Source organism: Phyllostomus discolor, chromosome 14, assembly GCF_004126475.2.
Source record: "Phyllostomus discolor isolate MPI-MPIP mPhyDis1 chromosome 14, mPhyDis1.pri.v3, whole genome shotgun sequence".
Classification (NCBI taxonomy): Eukaryota; Metazoa; Chordata; class Mammalia; order Chiroptera; family Phyllostomidae; genus Phyllostomus; species Phyllostomus discolor.
Window position 1 is genome coordinate 18,331,645 of NC_040916.2, and position 19,558 is coordinate 18,351,202.

General features: G+C 42.7%; 1 protein-coding gene, 1 long non-coding RNA gene and 1 other non-coding gene across 4 annotated transcripts in view; all 3 read right to left on the bottom strand.

Moving 5' to 3' along the window:
- Positions 1-487: 487 nt before the first annotated feature.
- Positions 488-3,460, bottom strand: LOC118498169. The gene is made up of 2 exons (XR_004900689.1): positions 2,922-3,460; positions 488-2,841 (listed from the first exon to the last, which is right to left on the bottom strand). It is a non-coding gene; the product is annotated as an uncharacterized LOC118498169 (long non-coding RNA).
- A 3,489-nt stretch (positions 3,461-6,949) lies between these two features.
- The window catches only part of SOAT1 (sterol O-acyltransferase 1), a 50,065-nt gene continuing 37,456 nt past the window's right edge, over positions 6,950-19,558 (bottom strand). For both annotated transcript variants that reach the window (XM_028530685.2, XM_036015397.1), the window contains exons 6-16: positions 19,288-19,395; positions 18,137-18,419; positions 17,324-17,402; positions 16,768-16,849; positions 16,403-16,448; positions 15,586-15,715; positions 13,974-14,071; positions 12,531-12,629; positions 11,185-11,320; positions 10,442-10,587; positions 6,950-9,446 (exon numbers count right to left, since the gene is read on the bottom strand). In XM_028530685.2, coding sequence (XP_028386486.1) covers positions 9,390-9,446; positions 10,442-10,587; positions 11,185-11,320; positions 12,531-12,629; positions 13,974-14,071; positions 15,586-15,715; positions 16,403-16,448; positions 16,768-16,849; positions 17,324-17,402; positions 18,137-18,419; positions 19,288-19,395 — 1,264 coding nt within the window. In that variant the 3' untranslated portion in view covers positions 6,950-9,389. The remainder of the gene's footprint in view (positions 9,447-10,441; positions 10,588-11,184; positions 11,321-12,530; positions 12,630-13,973; positions 14,072-15,585; positions 15,716-16,402; positions 16,449-16,767; positions 16,850-17,323; positions 17,403-18,136; positions 18,420-19,287; positions 19,396-19,558) is intronic.
- On the bottom strand, positions 11,377-11,590 carry LOC114512186. Its single transcript, XR_003685770.1, has one exon. It is a non-coding gene; the product is annotated as a small nucleolar RNA U3 (small nucleolar RNA).

Consider the following 19,558-nt stretch of genomic DNA (forward strand, 5'->3'; position numbering starts at 1 on the left):
GACTCGGGGTAGGCACCGGTCGCACCGTTTGTGCCTAAGAAGTGATGGGAAATGGACACTTGCAACCCGTACTGCAGGTTATGTTTCCCGCCAGACTTCTTGTGCCTCTCATTTTCTTGGAACGCTTAAGTGTCGTCATGGCAACCCAGGACCCTGCGCCTTAGCCGCTCTCAATGGAGACTGCCTTCGGCGGTGCCTGCAGGAAAGGGAGACGACTGAGAAAAACCCAAACAGTCTCTCGGGGTCTTGGTGCGTTTTAAAGGTTCAGTAGTAATAGAGAATAAAAATGTTTAAACGGGCTGTCCTCACGGAGCCTGAAAGTGTCTCCAGCTCGGGGCTTCCGCCCGCAGGCTGGCGACAGTGCGCACGCGCTGCCGGCGGCCCGTGTGCCCCTCCCACTCCCTCGGGACTACCCGTGGGGCTCCCGAAGGAAGGCGCTGGGGAACTGCAGCAAGCGCTCCCTTAGAGTGTCTCTCGTTTTCTCACCGTTTTGCATATCTTTCTAAAAGCCAAATTCTCGGGCAAATGGGGTAATTAAACACTCTTCAGTTGCCCTCGGTTGAGGCTTTATTGTGGATGTTGCCGTGTCCTTGACGTGTCTCGATCGAGTCGTCTTTGGACACAGCACCGCCTTCCCGAACACGTGGAAGCCATTCCTTGGTTGGGGCTTATTTTATTTTAATGGCTGGAGACAGAGGAAGATATTGCACTTTAGGCAGAGCCAACCTAAGTAAAATCCTTGGGTGTTCTTGCTTAAAAATCTGTTCTCAAAAAGAATGCAATAACGCATTTGCACTTTGGATTTGAGACCCCGCCCCATAACGCCACCTCGGATCATTTTGTATGAGACGAGACGGTCGTAATGCCAAATAATGCTGGTGTAATCCCAGCGGCTTCTACGCTGATAGACTTAAACTTCTGGTTTCTGGTTTCCAGAGTAATAGCAATGAGAAATATAAGCCAAATCTTGGAAATAGAAACAATCTCCAAGCCCTGGCCAGATGGCTCAGTGAATTGGAGCCTAGTCCTGTACTCCAAGGGTTGCCAGTTCCATCCCGTGGGTTGTGGGTCGCTTGTAGGAGGCAACTGTTTCTCCCACACCAGGTTCGCTTTCTCCCTTCCCCTTCCTCTCTCTCTAATAAAGATATCCTCCATGAGGGTTTTTAAAAAATCCCCAAAGACCCTTTTAATTCTCCTAGTCAAACACCTTGGATGTCAGCATTTTAGCCTTTACCCCTATCTCATCACCCTAATTTCTCTCTAGATTTTCCAAGGACTAAAATACACACATATAGTTCACCTTTAAGGACTGGCAACCATCAAGACCCGTGATGCAATGCTCAAGCAGGTGGAAAGTAACTTTCTCCCAAGTGTATTTGCCTTCCTCACACCTCACTGGTGGTGTGACTCTAGAATTTGAAATCATAACCATGATAGTGAACTTCAGAGGTCCCAAAACTCCAACATCAGTTTATACATGGCTTATCAAGCATTTAGGTAATGGAAGAAGAAAGTAACTCATCTTGCATAATCTTAACCTTTAAAAAAAATCTAAGTAGGGCATTGATAGAAGAGATGGGAATAAGTGATCAGATTCAGGAGATACACAATAAAGTCAACAGGATTAAGTGATTGGATCTGGAAGTAAAAGACATCAAAGGTTACTTTTCATCTTCTAGCCTGTGCAATGGTGTGATTATACATTCTTTCCTAAGCAAAGGTCTGGGTTAAAGTTGCAGAAGTATATCAAGTAGTAAGCACAACAGATGAGAACATATTGTTACACTAAGACCACTGCTATCGAAGAATACAATGTAAGTTCTCTTAATTTTGAATCACATGGAGAACACTAGAGGAAGATAAAATGCAAGACAAGCAGGTAATAATTCTCCTAAATGGAAATGTCCAGACATGTGAGAGAGTCATGGTTGTCAGTGGGGCTAGTTTGCATGTTGGTGTCTTCTCTGGCAGCTTAACACCAGCTCAGCAGCAGGGTCGTCCAGGGCGTGACCATTTTCTCAGCAGAGAGCCAGTGTGACCCCCAAACATGCCCCGAACTGAGGAAAACACAAGGAACGGTGGGTGTGCTTGTACAGCAATCTCCTTTTTACTACCTCGTCTTCCAAGTGTACGGGGAGGACTCCCACACACCTCTGTGGGCACCTAAACACGGCACACAGAGCCCCCTGAAGGCGTCCGAGTGGGAAGTAGGCAGAATTTTCCAATGTGACTAAGACATGAAGGTATTAATGACAGATGTTTTCAAAGAGACACTGAGAAGCTGAGGCACCGCGCAGCCTAACACTTCCCAGGGCAGAGTAGGTCCTACTGCTGCTTCCACACAAGGGCATCACTAGACCTGAATCGATTCCACCGACCTTCTTAGTTTCCAGCCAGTGTTCAACTCACCGAGTACCCCCCGATTCCACAGGGGTGTGCCTGCAAGAAGTAATATGCTTTTGTCTTGTTCACAAGTGTATCTTTAGTACACAGCATAGTACTTGGCACACAGTGTTGATAATCTAGAATAACTTCATCTTCCTCATCGCACAGTAAGTTGGGCCTCTGCAGAGACCACACGTGCCAGCCTATTACCATGCCATGTGCAATTTCTCGTGGGATATTTACAAAATGGCATTCTCCTGCTTCCATCAGATCCATGAATCTAGTTAATCTGGGTCCAAATGCAAGCTGAGCCTAAAAAGGCATGACCCTGAACTTTAGTAAATTCATCAAGGAGGGGCCTGTCCTATTTCTGAGGGGACTTCCCCTTCCCACTCCTCTGCAGAGGCAGGTGTGCTAGCGAGTACTCTCTTGGCTGTTACCGACATACAGTGGGTCCTCCAAGTCCACAGGTCCCGCACCTGCAGATTCAACTGACTGCAGATGGACAACTGAAAATAATGTAGATCGTTGCTGACATCTACTATGTAGTTACCATAGTACTACAGTACTATGTAGTTAGGCCTATGATGTTTGCATCTCCTGAACATGCTCAGACTTTTTTTGTCACTGTTCCCTAAACAATACGGTATACCATTTACATTATATTACAGATTATAAATAATCCAGAGGTTAAATTATACAGAAGGATGTGCAGGTTATATGCAAACGTGCCATTTTATATAAGGGACTCGAGCACCTGAGGATTTGGTGTCCACGGGGGATCCTAGAACCAGTCCCCCTCAGGCAGGAAGAGAGGGCGGTACATGTTTCTATGAACAGAATGTTACAATGTCAAATCCTACTCATATCACATTCCTATTATGAGATTCTTTGGAGGGAAATGAAGCAATTTCTCTTGCTTCAAGGTCAGTCTCCCCAAGCCTTGTCTGCAGAGGCACACTTCCACTGTGGCCAGGTGGCTCCGTTGGTTGGAGCATCGTCCCATGCACCAAAATGTTGCAGGTTTAATTTCTGGTCAGGGCACATACCTAGGTTGTGGGTTCAGTCTCCGATCAGGGTGCTTATGGGAGGCAACTGATCAGTGTTTCTCTCCCACATCCATGTGTCTGTCTGTCTGTCTGTCTGAATCCCTTCCTCTCTCTAAAAGTCAATAAATATATCCTTGAGTGAGGATTGAAGAAAAATAAAGGCACACTTCCCAGCCAACATATTTTCACCTTTTATTAGAAACCTAAGACCATTTCTATCCATTAGAGGGGGGTAGGCAGTGCATTCTAGAAATACCCATTCACGAGTCTGAAAAGGCCCACGACGAAAGGAACAGAGCCACAAACAATGACCAATATGAAGAAGAAGCCCAAGAGTTGGGGTCACTGCTTTTCTTGGCACAAGTCAAGTCACAAGTAGGGCCCGTCACTTCTCTGTAATCTGTAACACGGCTCTCCATTACCCTGGGTAAGAAAGGTCTGTTACTTGCCTTCTCTCTGGCTGCTTTTGGCATATAAACCTTCTGATATTAGATGAAATGCATTGGTGAACATGCAATACACAGTCAACATAAATACAGAGTTAACAGTGAATACACTTGAAGTTACTTTTCAAACAAAACAGTTTTCTCCCCCAAATCTATTTCCCACTCTCTTCACATATGCAGTATTTTGCCTTCTTGTGTATGTATATCTTTTAAAGCTTAAAAATTTTCAGGTAATGTGAATACAATGCACAGTACAAGGTCTGGCAGAAGTAATGCCTGCATGAGCGTGGTTGGCAGGGTAATAACATGGGTGTGAGAACTTATAGTTTTAATTTGAACGTTTCACCTAAAACGTCATACAGTGGGTTTGAGTGTGATCTTGTTATGTTACAGAATTACATGCTTGTGATTTTGTAATAAAAGATCTTGTGATTAAAAAGAGGGGCGTTATTTGTGCCGGACTCAGTATACACAGTGACAGCACCAGTGACAAGATACGCAGGGTCTGGAGGGGAAGAGGAGAAAGAAATTCAGGCAAATGAGAAAACAAAGATTAGAAAAAACATCTCTAGTTACAGAAAAACCTTCAAGCCACCGTCCGATTCTGGTGACCCCTCTGCTTTCTCAGAGCACTGCGGACTGAACGCTCAAGCCGGAGACGGACAGACGCAGGAAGGAGCTGCCTGGCAGGCACACACAGCAGGGCCTCGCCGGGGCTCCAGCTCTCCTCCCACCCAAGCCCTGGCCCCTCCACGCACGGGAACTCAAATTGCGTCCCCACACAGCCGGCTGCCGGAACTGCCTTGTGTTGCAAAGTTATTTCAGACAAAGAGAAAGTACACCTCCCGCCCTTAAAACAAACAAAAGAACAGTGGGAGGCACAGGGAAGTATCTATTAGCTTAAAGGGCGTGTTGACTGAAGAAATGTAAATGTAACGACGTAGAAATAAAGAAGAAAGCATTTTAGAAAAAAGGAGTAGAGAGGGAGCTATATGGTTGTTTGTTTGTTTTTTAACTTTTATCACTTCTGGAATTAACTCTTTCTTTTTCTCAAATCCAAAGTAGCTATTCAAGTGTGTATTTTACAGGGAAAAAATTAAACTTAATCTTAAGGATTTAGTAGATTAAACAGATTGCACAGCTTTCCCAGCGGCCTATCAATCTTATCACTTACTGACTCCTGGGCACTGAACTCTGAGTGGGGAAGGGGGTGGACTAACCGAGCAGGAACGGCTCCCCTCTCCCCGTTTCACCCCGAGTGGCCGTGCAGACGTTACACGTCCTTTACAAACTGGGTTCCAAGCACTACAGAAGCTTTAGTGATGTCGGAAGCTAAGCGAATGTATAAGCTTCACAAATAACTCACATAAGCTTTGGTAATGCCACTCCTCAAAGCATGTCCCCATTCCTTCGATTTCTGAGCCATAAACATAAAGCCTAGAGGTAAGATTCACAAAATTATGTCCAAGACAGTTCTTCAACGGTGTGTATATATATACACCATATATACATATAAGCCGTATGATATAAACTACATAAGCTACATGAAGTTTTGCAGATTAGTAAGCAAATCACTTAATATGAACTATCCTCCATTAAGAAATTTCTTCTGCCTTCCAAGACCACACGCATTCTTTAAATTGGCAGAAATAAGGCCTGGTTTGTTTCTCTCCTCTCCATAAATTCTAAAACTTAAGTAAAACGTATACATACTAGTTCTAAACACTTGACTAGGTAAGAGCAGAAATGCACCTCTTTGTACAGGCTTGGGACCCTACCCTAACGCTGGGCAGTAAACTGGGAAAGACACTGGACAGGTGGAAACATCGGTGAGAGCCTTTAACAAGCTCATGCAATTCTTGTCAGTTCCATTACAGAGAGCCTATTACCTCAGTCAGGGTGCAATACCAATTCACATCACCCTGAGAGTCTGCAAAGCACAGCACATATTTTTGCAAGTTTGCGGCATTTGAAACATGCATTTTCTTTAAAGATTATTTATTTTTATAGAGGTGAAGGGAAGGAGAAAGAGAGGAAAACATCAATATGTGGTCACCTCTCAAGCACCCCCTACTAGGGACCTGGCCCACAACCCAGGCATGTGCTCTGACTGGGAATCCAACCAGCGACCCTTTGATTCACAGGCCGGCACTCAGTCCAATAAACCACACTGGCCAGGGTGGAACATTCACTTTTTTAAAAGGATTCCAATGAGATCATAAGGGTTTAGGTTTAAAATTTATGGAGGATAAGAAAATAATGAGGCTCTATTTCTGCCAGGGCTTGCACTTTGCAACAACCCTGTGAGGTAGTTATTATTACATTTTGCAGATGAGGAAAACTGGCTCTGGTCAATGAAGCAACTTCACTCAAGGGCACACTGCTAGGCAGTATGGGGCTGCCCTACACAAAAGCCTGGGTGCACTCTCTTCTCCCGACACCCACTGGTTTTCAGTGGGGGGAAGGGGAAAACGGGTGTACAGACACAGCGGGCTCCAGCACCCCCATCTCCACCTGGACCGGGAGCGGCTGAAGTGTGACAATTTTCTTTTAATAGTTTAGACCACTGGGTTTGTACAGTTACATGTGCTTACCTTCATTTCTTTTCATCACACAAAAACAATGACCTTTACTCAGAATTACTTATGACCACACAAAACAAAGGTTATCTCCTTGCATAAAAGACTTCAACAACAATTCATAAATGGTATCTTTTTAACCCACATGAACACATGGTATTTCTATTATGTTTTCTATAAGACTTCAGGATTCAATTTTCCAGGCAATATGATTTTGGTATTATGATTAAAATTGCCTATACTAAGTGAGTCAATTCTACAACATAACCTGTTTGCAAATATAGGACATTTACTCACTGCACTTTAACCTGCCAAGGTCATCCACTTTTACCCTGCAACAATTAAACAAGGAAAAATCATTTCCTCACTCCTTTTGCTTTCAAATGTTGTAGTTACCAACAGGTTAAAAACAGCCTTAGTTTTCTAATTAAATTCTAACATGAGGCAATTGCAATAGATGAATCCACCAAAAACCAAAAAAAAAATTCCATTTTCCTTCACTAATAATTTTATTCTCCTTTTCCTTGAGAATAAAAACACCTAATAAATTTATGGCAAAATCAGAGATCTTACTTGTTCTCTTGGATAACACTCTAAAAATAGTTACTATCCTTAATATTTCTCACAGGAAAATTTAAACTTACTACTTTTCAAAGGAAAAAGGTATCATCCAGTAACTGAAAATAATTTTAGCGGGGGGGGGGGGGGGGGGCAGGTATCAATACATCTTCCCAAAATACATTAGTAAGTAGTTTTAATTTCTTTGTTTAAAGACTTCTGCTAAAAGCAGCTAGTGATAAGACCACAGCTACCAGACTAGTTTCTTTCCCACAAGGTGGCTGTTCCTTTGAGTGTTCCTGAAAGTTTCTTAGGGCAGTCTTACCATTCTACAGAGTCTCTGATTATACAGTTATTTTGTCACATAAAAATCTTTCTGGAGGTTTTGAGCAGGAAAAAAAAAATCACTACTACACAAAAGGAAAACGAGGGTTTTTTTTGTTTTTTTGTTTTTTTAAATAGCCACGACCAGCCCAACAAATACAGTGTTCGGAGTCAGTCCGGCGCGACCAGCCCTCTCGGTGGGTGAGCTGCATGTCCGCTGCGCTTCACACAAACACAGACAGGAGAATCCCATTCTCTCGCCTCAGAGCACTGGCTCATTCACACCCAAGTGTTCCACCGACCTCATTTTCTCAGCTCCCTCATTACAATTTAAATGTAGTTATAAATTCAAGTGGTTGACTCATTTTAATTGTTAATCAAATCACCAGAAATCAGAAGCAATATTAAAGCAGTCTTGTTTGGGGGTTATGCTCCCACAACAATCACAAGACTACTCGCCAGACACTTAGTGGAACCTGCTCGAAGATAACCTCCTTTGAGGTACAACTTTCGTCTGTTCAAGTTGGGTTGGATGTTTAAAAACTGCCTAATTTCATCTGGACCAAAGGCACTGGGAATAAAATAGGTGACTGAAGTGGGTACTTGGAGTACAAATTAAGTTGTGACTATTAAGAAACTCTTCTTAACTTCTTGTGAGACCCCAACTATCTTTAAAATAACTCAGAAAAGACTTCCAAAAATTTCTGGACAGCAGTAGGCCTGCTAGAATACCAGGAGAGCCCCCCAAACTGGCTGCTCCAGTGAACGATCGTCTCTTGAATAATCTGTAAGTCTTACTTCTTTGGGTGGAGAGTTGAACCGCATACAAGGTCTCTGATATTCTTTGCAATGCTCAGTCTTTACTGACAAAACCACACCTCAGACACACACACAAAATCATTCTGCCGCGCCACTCAGTATTAGCAATGGGTCATAACACGGGAACACCAGGCAATAGAACACATATTCTTGGAAATGATCACACAGTATAATTTGTTTCACCTAAACCCTACTACCATTAAAAGTATAATAATTGAGCAAATACAGAAGCCAGCTTCTGGATCTTTAATAATCAATATAATAATAATGGAGGTGATTAATACTTCTGTTACAGACTGACTAGCCTGCAAAATAATTCAAGTCAGTATTTATTAGACAATGAAATAACTGTACCAAAGGATACTTCTAAATAACTTAAAAGTTATGACCTTTTAGTTTTTTAAAATTATTTTCCCCATAAGTTCTGTGATAAAGTAATTTAAACACATGATTGGCTCCGCAAGTCTTTTTTAGAAATTACTTTGAAAGTTATAAAAAGACATTTTTTTGTCCTGTGCCTTCTTTCTCTTTCCCTTCTTACTTCTGTTCACGTCAAGGTATACTATCATGAAATCTAACTCAAGAATTTGAGGTGAAAGGTAAAAGTTTGCTTCACAGAAACCATGACTTACACTGTTTAGTGAAAAGAAGACTGGGATAGAGCCAAACTAAAAAAAAAAAAAAAAATTAGGATGTATAATAAGATTATCTTTAGAAAGTAGGTATTTTCTCTTTTTACTGGAAATAGCAAAACGTTCCAAATTTTCTCTTCTTTCCCAATTGCATGCTTAAACAACATTCATTCCAACAGTGTGCATGAAAAAATTTCTAAGCCAGAGGTATTTCAATGATTTCTTCGTAAGTGTTTTGGCTAATTCAGTGGCCAAGAAAACATGATGTTTAGTCTCTAATTAGATAGTCACAAAACAACACAGATATCATTTCTGAGGCTTAAGCTAATATGACCCAGCAAAAATCTGTCATCACGTTCATTATAAGGCTCTCTTCTCCCCCAACCCTCCCCAAAGTACTGCTTAAGTGTACATAACTCCAGTAAGTGTCCAACAGCTCAGCTTCAGATGACGCAGGAACGGAGCGAGTCATCCGTCAAGTCTGGAGTGGCCCAAACAACAAAGCGTGTCCTCGGTAACCGCTGGAAAGAGACGCTGGCCCCAAATCAGGCAGAATATCCGACCTTCGGTGTCAAGGAATGAACCAAGTCCAAGCTTCTAAAATTCGTAACGGCAAGTCCAGGAGCGGGGCCGGATGTAGTCCAAAAACGTTGGCTTCGAGGAAAACAAAAGCGCAGTTTAGGTGTGTGCACTGTGTGCGAGAGGCGGGGAGGGAGGGGCCTTGCTGCTGCCTGCTCTGCACTCTGACAAAGCCTCCCATAATCTCAGCAACCTTCAAGTTACAAGCAGCTCCATAATTCCCAAGACGTTCATCATCTTTATCTATGCACATATTTGATTTAGAAGCTTTACATGAAGATTTTGAAGTTCAGCAAACCCTACACAATTGCACTTCTGACCCGGTTTCAAACAGGTACTGCCTCTTTACCCATCTTGTGTTTCATTTTTAGCATGCCTCTCCTTCTTGCAGTCTAGAGCAGTTAGTTCAAATGCACACGGGGGACCGACAGGAAATAAGGAGAGGGCATGCGGGCAGCGTAACAAAAACAGTGTAGATAATAGAAGCTTTGCCAAAGAAACAGATTAATGTGACTGCTCAGTTTTAGATGCCTGTGAGCAATACCCAGAGAGATGTATAAAGAAGGCACCCGTAAATATTTGGGAGTTATCCATATGCAGCTAAAAGCTAAAGCTCTAAGAATGAGACTCTTACATAATCAAGAAAAACAAAACAACAGAAGAATCAAGGGAAGTGGGATCCTAGGCATATGAGCATAGCTGGACATTTTTACAAAGAGTTAATAGTTTGGAAAGGAAGAGGAATGTTTGTTTAGGAGTGTGTGTGGTGGGAAAACTCTGTTTTAGGACACAGGAAGAAAAATAGAAGGAGCTAAGGAAAATGTAGTAAAAGAGAAGGAAAAAGAAAAAGAAGAAGAGAACCAAAAAACAGGAGAGTTCAAAGTGAAGAAAAGCAAAGAAAAACTCCAAGGACAATGCAGTAAGATCAGATAGCAAGCTAATGCTTCTCTCCCCTTAACATTAACTCCTCACCATCTCCACTACTCTCCTTCCCGGTAAGACTGCCCTCCAACCCTAACTATCGGGCACGAACGTGTCTCTGGTCCCCTCCAGCCTGACTGATGACTCACATTTTTCAGAGGACAATGCTGACGCGCATGCCACTCTTGAGAATAAAAGCACAGGAGGACTCCCTGGCCCGCAAAAAGGGATGTCCACATCATGACGTTCCAAATCGGCCTTTTCCGGCTATCGTTGGCGATGAAGTTGAACGCCACTGAAGTTAAGAAGAAAACAAAAACACATTTATCACAACAGTCTATAAGCAGCCCCAGATACCTGCTGTAATCATCTGCTTATCACAGTGAGCATCAACTGTGTACATAGGTGGTTTATTCTGGCCACTGGTCCTATAAATAAACATGAAGCTTCAGTGTTGAAGTTTTTCAATCAGTGACTCAGTGGAATCAGACAGTACTTAGAACAGATGAAAATATGTTTCAGGGGCTCACCATATTCTAACTTGTCCCTCCCCGCCTACCCAAAAAAGGGTCCGTTTTTTTCAGCAGTGAACGATGACAAAGTTGAAGAATGGGGAAGCTATTTTTCACAGTTTTTGTGACCTACTGAATCGGGAGAACCGACAGTCTTCAAGACGTTACTTAGTTCACTTCTCTGCTTCAAAGTGTAAGCATCTTGAACCAGAGCTGTGTAGAGTTACTCAAAGCCAATGTTCTTACCCTCTGGTAAGCAGGCACTGCCTTGAGATGGTATTACTGCTGACATCGCGTTTTCTACACTGACTTTACACTTTATTTGGTGAATTCCTTCCTTGGCATCACACTCAGTTCTCACGGCATGCCACGGGACTTACTTCCAAAGAACATGAAGAGCACGAAGAGCACTGGGTAGAAGAAGCTCAAGCAAACAGCCAAAATATATTCGTGCACCACGGCAGACACGGCAAAGACAGCTAGCATGGCAGCAGACTTGAATCTCTTACTGAATAACTGGGGTAAAAGGAAAACAGGCGGCAGTTTGTTTGTTTGTTTGTTTGTTTATACGCACCACGCAGGCTGCACCCTCGCCCTCCTCCTCCCCTGAAGGAAGAGAAGAACAATCGTCAGTGGCTGTCAGCAGTTGCCAGGGCAACCAAAAGCCGTGTGTTCACGCTCGGGAGAGAAGGCCGCGCCTCCTCCTCATGGTTCTGGGCGCTCCGCGCATTCAGAGACACCTCTCTAGCAGCAAACTACAGAAACGATCCCTGAAAATATAGTCTGTAGACAGCAGTTTTTAAAAAAGCAATAATTACACATGAACTACATAAGATGTATGATTACCACATGATAAAGCTATCTATTTAACTATATTTATATGTGACTTTCCAATCTATAATCCAAATGTATTATAGTAATTACAGAAACATCTATGCTTAAAATCCTGATTTTACTAACATGAGCCATTTTCAAAATGATTATTGATAAAAAAAGATCTGGGCATACTTTAAAAAACATTAGTAACTTATAAGTCACTCTGATTGACAAAACACAGTTTCTGTACAATGCAGTGTGGTACACGGGGCAGGCATCCTCTCCATTTTTACAGGTAACAAACCTAAGATTCAGAGACTTGCCTTGTCCACAGTGAAACTGAATATATAAATGAAAGAACACTCAAATACACGCGATCACTTGCCAATAATCCGGAGACACTGGTGTTAATCAACCACGAGATTCAACACCACACTTCATCACTTCAAATGCATTCTGCTCTGAGAATGTCACAAAGAACCCTCACCCCCACCCCTACAATGACCAACTGGAGAGATATAAATCCAAACATAGGTATTTCTCCACTTTTAACAGGCCAAAAAAAAAAAGGAAGAAGAAAAAGCTAGAGGGAAATGATTTGTTAGCAGTGAGATTCATGAGAAATTACCCACAAATGGTGGATCATTTCAACTTCTCCAAATGCTTGTATGTGTTCCTACTTTCTAATTACATAAAATAAAATTCAGAGCAAAAACCTGGTATGAGACCCAGCAAGTGTCCATACTGGTCTAAGCAGTACTATTCAAAGCGGAATGTTTCTCAGACATGCAGGGCTCACGAGAGAACTGAAGACAACTAAGTATAACGTCTCAGTATTCCGTACGAGACCAACACTTTCTGGAACGCAATCTCCGTTCTTGAACACCATCAGCTAACCCTTGCTGCTCACCCAGAGGAAGTCCTTGTAGGCGTAGTAGTACAGCCAGTCATGGACCACCACGTTCCAGGTCCTGTAGTAGTTGGAGTAGGACGTGGAGTTCCACCAGTCCTGAGGGAAAAAGCAAAGCGATAAAACCATGCACGCACAACACATACACCACACACACACAGAGCCAAAGCGAAAAACCCTGAATGTTCCCAACGAACATATGCACGTAACCTCCACTGCTCTCCTTCCACTCCAAGAGTGTGTTCTGGTAAATTGTTAGTCTCTATACTGATGTCAGAAAAAAAATTTCTTTAAAAAATTCATTTGTTGATTTTCAGAGAGGAGACGGGAAGGAGAAAGAGAGAGAGAGAGAGAAACACCAACTGGTCGCTTCTCACATGCCCCCAACTGGGGACCAGGCCCACAACCCAGGCGTGTACCCTGACTGGGGATCCAACAGGAGATCTTTTGGTTTGCAGGCCTGCACTCAATCCACTGAGCCACACCAGCCAGGGCTGAGGTCAGAAAAATCTTAAAAGGTATTTTGGCTATTAGTGTTGAGTAGGATATAAATTTTTGTTCTATAGATGACGAATTCCCTAGGTTCACTTTGTCTCATTAAGACGAGTTATAGTGGAAGACAAAGAACATACACAATGGTTAAACCTAGTGTTCCTTTAAATAGCAATCCATAAATCCTCCCTCCCTTGCTACAGCGCAATGAGAGAATTCTAAGGCCACACGGACTGCGGTAGCAGGCTCACATTAAAGAGCTGTCTGCTGGCGTCGAACAGAAAAACTTAAGCTGTCCAAGGAGTGAGCCAGGAGGTGGCTGCCTCCAAACCCCGCTGCTCCTTTCTGTGTATGTTGCTCCCTCCCCACCGTGAGATGAGACCAATGGGCTCAGACGTCTGACACACACCCATGCCCCTCTCTTTGAGAAAGGAGCGGTAGGCTTAAAGTGTTGACACCACCACAACAAACCAACAAAACTCTAGACCTGGGCGCTAATCCAAAGCTTAATTCCAAATTTGGAAGTAAAGAATACTATTTTAAGCAGAACTAAAGCCTTTCAAATATAAAAGAGGACAAAGTTATTTCCTTCCTTCAGCAACCTAAAGTGGAATAATTTGCTAAAATTACTCGTACAATACCAGACAGCCTATTTCAAGGGAGTAAATAGTCATTAAAATCTCTTAACCACTCTGGACACACGCTTTCCTACAGTGATCACTAATGCAGGCTCCAGGGAAAACCACGTGAAAGGGGGGGGCTTTGAGGCGAAAGAGAAGGCTTGAATAATTACACTGATACCAGAATTGCAAACTTAGTATTGGTAAAACGTGGTGGGAAAGAGAGAATTTCACAATGTGCATGTTAAAAAGGTAGAAGCCAACAGTGCTCAAATACCTGATGAGGACACAATGAAGTATGAAAAGAAAAGTGAGTTTAAGTATATATTACCTTATAAAACATTCTGTCGCCAAAGCGTAACATCTCAGCAAAGGCATTGAGCCAACAGTGCAAAAAGGAAAAAAAAACAAGGAACTGTGCCAGCACACCTAAAATAAAACGGACAGCATTGAGTCTTTCCACGTAGGCATCAATTATGTCATCACCTGTTTAGCTAAAATAAAAACTATTATTCCAGCTTACCCATTCCAGAGATGACAGTGTTCTTTGTAAATTATTTTAATTTTATAAAGTAACTTCCTTCCAAATGGGTTTTACAGATGACAAATAACCCAACCTGTTTCTAATAGAAATGCCTAGATGTACGGCTTAACTTGATACCCAAGGCCCTTGCTAACGTGGCCCTCACACACTCCTCTACACCAGTTTAACACTGGGGGAGATTCCGTCTCCCACCTCCCAAGGGACATCTGGCACCTCTGGAGACATTTTTGGTTGTCACAACTCAAGGCGCAAAGTCCCCCGAAACAAAGAATTATCCAGGCCTAAACGTCCATAGTGAAAAGAGTACTTATCTCCAACTCCGCCCCAACCGGACTTCGGCCATTCTAAAGTCAGTCCATGCCTCTGCGTCCATCCCACTACCTGCAAGCTCCTTTCCACCACTTCTCCGCCAGGCCAATGCCTCCTTATCTCCAGTACTAACGTTGAGTGTCATCTCCAGTATGAGACAAAGTTAATCAGCACTTTGTCTATCCTCCTTATGTAGTATGCATTACACTATGATGTAAAATACCCGTTTACATGCCCACCCCTTTCATTCACTTATTAATTCAAACAACAGTTACAGAGCATCTGCTATGGAGTAGACAACGTGGGAGACATGTGATGACTGGCTGAGTAGCTGTAAGACACAATCCTTGATCTCACGGAATTTGTAGCCTAGCGAGGAAGATATGTCACACGAATATGTGACATATACACTCTTAGAGGGACAGATGACAAATTTACTGGAGTAAATCTTGGCAAGCAACCAGAGAGAGAAGGAAGAGAGCGGGTGATCGTGGAAAATGTTACTAACATTTAATCAGTAGAGGAATGTAAAAAAGTAAAGAAAATGGTGTATATATTTAGACCGCAAGCTTCCAGAGAGCAGAGAGTACGTCTGGTAACGGCTGTGTCATCAGCACCTGAAATGTAGCAGGGGATGAAGCAAGTCAGGAGAAGTGGTAAGACTGAGGAGCGGATGGAGAGGCAGAAGAGTAAGAACAGTGGCAAGGGGGGGTTTTAAGACGTGGTCGACAACAGCCAGTGCTTCATGGAGACCAGTCGGGGCTACAGCACCCGCTGGATTCAGAACCAGGAAATTTCTAGTGATTTTATCAAAGGCCATTTCAGTGGCCTGGCTGGATTGGGAGCAAGATGATGGGGAAATAAAGCACAAATATGCACTATCTGGTCAGAGAAAGCAGCTTGAGTGAAGGCCAGACGACCAGTGAAAAAATGGGCCCAAGACTGAAATATACCGCATTTGTGGAAAGATCGAAATGGGTACAGACACGCAGATGAGTTCACAGTGAAAAGCAGGTAAATCAAAGGTACAACAGCTTTCTATTTCCCTTGCGGTTTAGTGAGTGGCCAAATTCAAGAGCAACCACATTACCTGGCAACATGGAGTTAAATATACAGAGGACCAGAACGCGAGCGCTGAAGGGCTCCTGCTTGATGTTCCGAAACAAGGGGGCGCAGAGCCTTTCGTAGATGTAGTACAAGTAAAACAAGCAGCCGAAAACCTGCAACAGCACAGGGGATCAGAACGACGGCCTGACGAGGGAAGCCGGCGATTTCCCTTAAGCAGCAGATACACGGGACCCCTCACGTTTACGTCTTTTCCTTTGACAGCGGGGCAGCATAGGACCGCCGCGCTGCGCCTTCGGGTATCACTCCGCGCCCCGTTTCCACCACCCCTTTTCCCAGACCTTGACCGAACGGCATTTTGAAAAGATCAGACTCTTAGAACCTGCTTTTCCTGCTACATGAATCCACAGCAAAAGGATTTATCTCGTAAGAGGGTAGTGATTGAGACAAGAATTTGAAATGAAATCTTCTGTGATTTGGTTCTGGTAAGGGGTGGGGAAGAGCTGGGGGGAGGAGTGTCAGACCACACCCACCCACGTATATATGCAAAACTATAAAAACAGGAGGGGAGAGGGAAATTAATGTAGATGCCGACTGAAGTAACCAAATGGAATTACCTTAGTTAAAATAAATTCTTTTAGGGAAGAAAATTGTTTTTGATGCTGGCAAAGCAAACACCATTCACTATACTGGGAATAATTTTAAAACTTCAGGAAGTGCTCTAAAGCTCCCCACAGACACGCATTTACCAATACTTTAAATAGATTAAATTACTGTGATGAACTCAAATTCTCCACTCCCACCAACCACCAAACCTTAGGCAGTGGGGGGGAAAAACTTACCTGTGCAAACTGCGTAACAACATAACCCCATCTTATAGTGGGGGTCCTACAAAAGGAAGCAACAAAGTGAGTTTTCTAGATAAAGTAAAAAACTGATCTTTAATGAAAATCCTCACAGTATTTGCCCACACAGAACACTGTTTTTCACATAACAAGTGCTTGTATAATTCTGTCACGAATAACTGTGAGCAAGTGAGATTGCCAGAATCACCATTCGGGGCTCCCCAGGCAGCAAGGAAATGAAAACACACTCTCTGCTCTCTGGAGCCCTAAGTGAGTGGGCCCCTCCCTGCCCACCTGCTCCCCACCCCCAACCCTACAGTTCAGCTGCTCCCCAGCTCTGCACCTCTCGGTGGTGCCGTTACCTGGGATAGCTGTCCCGGTAGATGAGGGTGGGTGCGAACAAGAAGTACAGGTACTGGTTAACCGTGGGCACTGGGACGGTGCCTGGGAAGGAAAACGGTGCTTAGGTCAGGAGCTCTCAGCAACACTAAAAAGGGAAGGCAAGGAAGACCAGAACAGGGAAGCAAAAAAAAAATGACCTCCCCAAATGAAGACTTCCTATTCTGATAATAACAGAGCAATCCCTCTACACTATGTTATTCCTGTGACTTACAGAAAACTCCTAGAGCTTTAAGCAGCAGTCCTAAGAGTAATAAGCACACATGGGCACAATGAGTATATTATCATTCTATAAAAACTACCCAGACCTACAAGTGACTGATGATCCGTGTTTCTAAAAAGTAGGTACCCAGGCAAAACAGAAGCAATCAGGAAATACTGACACGGTCTTCCAAACTGATGTGGATCCTATATATTTAAAATCAAACACAATTCTGCAAAATGTAATATGCCATCCCAGGAAACACCAAAGGCTGAACTACCATACGAATAATCCTTTGATGTAATAGAACCACATACTTGATTTCTCCTTAGCTGAACTTAGCACCCGAGGCACATTTTCTCTGAAAAATGAATGGGCCTTCATTATAAAACGGATCTAAAAAAGAAGGGGAGAGGGAGAAAAAAATGATTTTCTATTCTTGTCTTCTCTCATATAAGCAGTTCCAGAACACTAGATTATAGTCAAATAAAGGATGTTTTAATATTGCACATGCCAACGCAAATCCACTTTTATGGAATAAAGCAAATGAAAAACCTCTGAAGAAGGATGTAATACTGACGTATTATTTTGCATCTAACAGTGCTATCACAGGTATATTAAAAATAAAGAAATTAAAAGCCTATTTAAAGAAAGTCTCCTGTCACGGTCCTTCCCATCAGTTAAACACAGCACACGACAGCCGACACAAGAAAATCTGAGGGGAGCATGAACAAAATAAATTTGTTCTTTAGATGGGAACAGTTATATGACACAATGAATCTGACATTTCAAAGGGTTTTTAATTACAAAAATACTTCACAGCACAGGTAACTACCACGAGGAGTATTTAAGAACAGAATCTGAACTCATCCAGGAGAGTCCAACATGATTCCGATTATGCGAAGTCAGAGAACACTGGAGCTAGAACACATTCATGAGATGAGATGAACTAGTTTAACATTTTAATTTTAGACAATAGCAAAAGGAATATATAGGAATTTATCCAACTGAAACTACTAAAAATAACAGAATCTCAATATTACATGCTTAGGATAATGACAATATTAGCGTTGCTGTAACAGTTGTTTTAATGAGCACAGCATGGCACTGGGCCACACGCAGAACCTCACCTGTTCGAATATCACAATGCAGCGGGAGGCCGGGGGCAGCTTATATGCTAACACAACGTATGTGGGCCCAAACCCCAGAACCACAAACTGGAAGGCGATGAACAGCAAGCCGTGGAAGAGAGTGTGGACCATGGGGTAAGCGCTCTCCCTGTAGCCCCTGGCCCAGCGCTGGAAGACGAAATAGGGCACTGAGAGCACACTCAAGAACATGGCCAACCACGTGGACAGGACGACAGGGAACCGGCCAAAAGCGTAAGACATGAGACTGAACTCAAGCACCAGCCTGGGGGGGAAAAGCACAGAGGAAAGACACAAAAGCACGTTTTTTAAAATATGCATTGATTCACAGAATTCAAAACTTTCAGGCCCAAAACCCAACTGTAGGAAGCCCAGCAACACGAGTGCGCTGAAGTCACGGAGTCGTGCCGGACGGAGACGGCCCGAGGGACTCTGCTCCGCGGTGCACTCCGAGCAGCTCTCTCAAAGCCCCGGGCTCACGCAGTCTTTGACCACGGAACCCCCAAGGTAACTAAAGTGGTAAGACTTAGAACTTCTCAAAGGTTAGATTCTCGCATTAACACATTTTAAACTCTAAAATATTCTATGGTAAAGTTAATGTTTAAATGTAAAGTATTCAAATAGCAATCACTGTTGGGTACAAAAGATTTTTCAGAAGAGGTATAATTCAAGAATCAATATAACATTATCTCAAAATTTAATTTTCTAATAAAGCATACAATTCAATGTATGATTCCTACACTGTCATTTTTTATAGTTACAATTTGATTTTTATATTAAATGTTTCTTAAATGTTAAATTCTAATAAGCTACTTATTTTTAGTACCAACCTGAAATGTATACCATAGTAGAAAAGTTGATGTCATATATAAAAAATTCTCCCATTTAGGAAAATTGCCTAGAAACTACTAATTATAGTCTCTTCAAATAGACCATTTTAAAAATAAAAGTAATGAAACTTCTAATTTTCTTCTTAGTTGTATTTTTTACGAGAGAGGAACCTCAACCTCAAATCAGCTGCTTTGGAATTTTCTGAAGGAAATTTGACCCAATCACCCTCAACCAAAATTTCCATATAGTGAAAACTCCCAGCACCCCTTGAGTCAACCAGCCAGCCACCCTTCTTATCTTACCTTCCTTCGTCAATGTAATCTACCACAAGTGTGCTGAGGGCAAAGAGAATGAGGAGGGCAATGAACATGTGATATATTGTTCTGATGTGGTCCACCTCGAACAGCTCACTGCAAATGTAGTTCAAACAAATAAAACAAACAATCTGTTACTTGACTGTAAAACACCATATATCAAAGACTTCGAAGAGGTCTGGAAGATCCTTAATCCACCCTCCAAAAACCTCTCAAATAGCAATCACAGAACGGTAAATCTGCGGTAGAGACAGTCAAT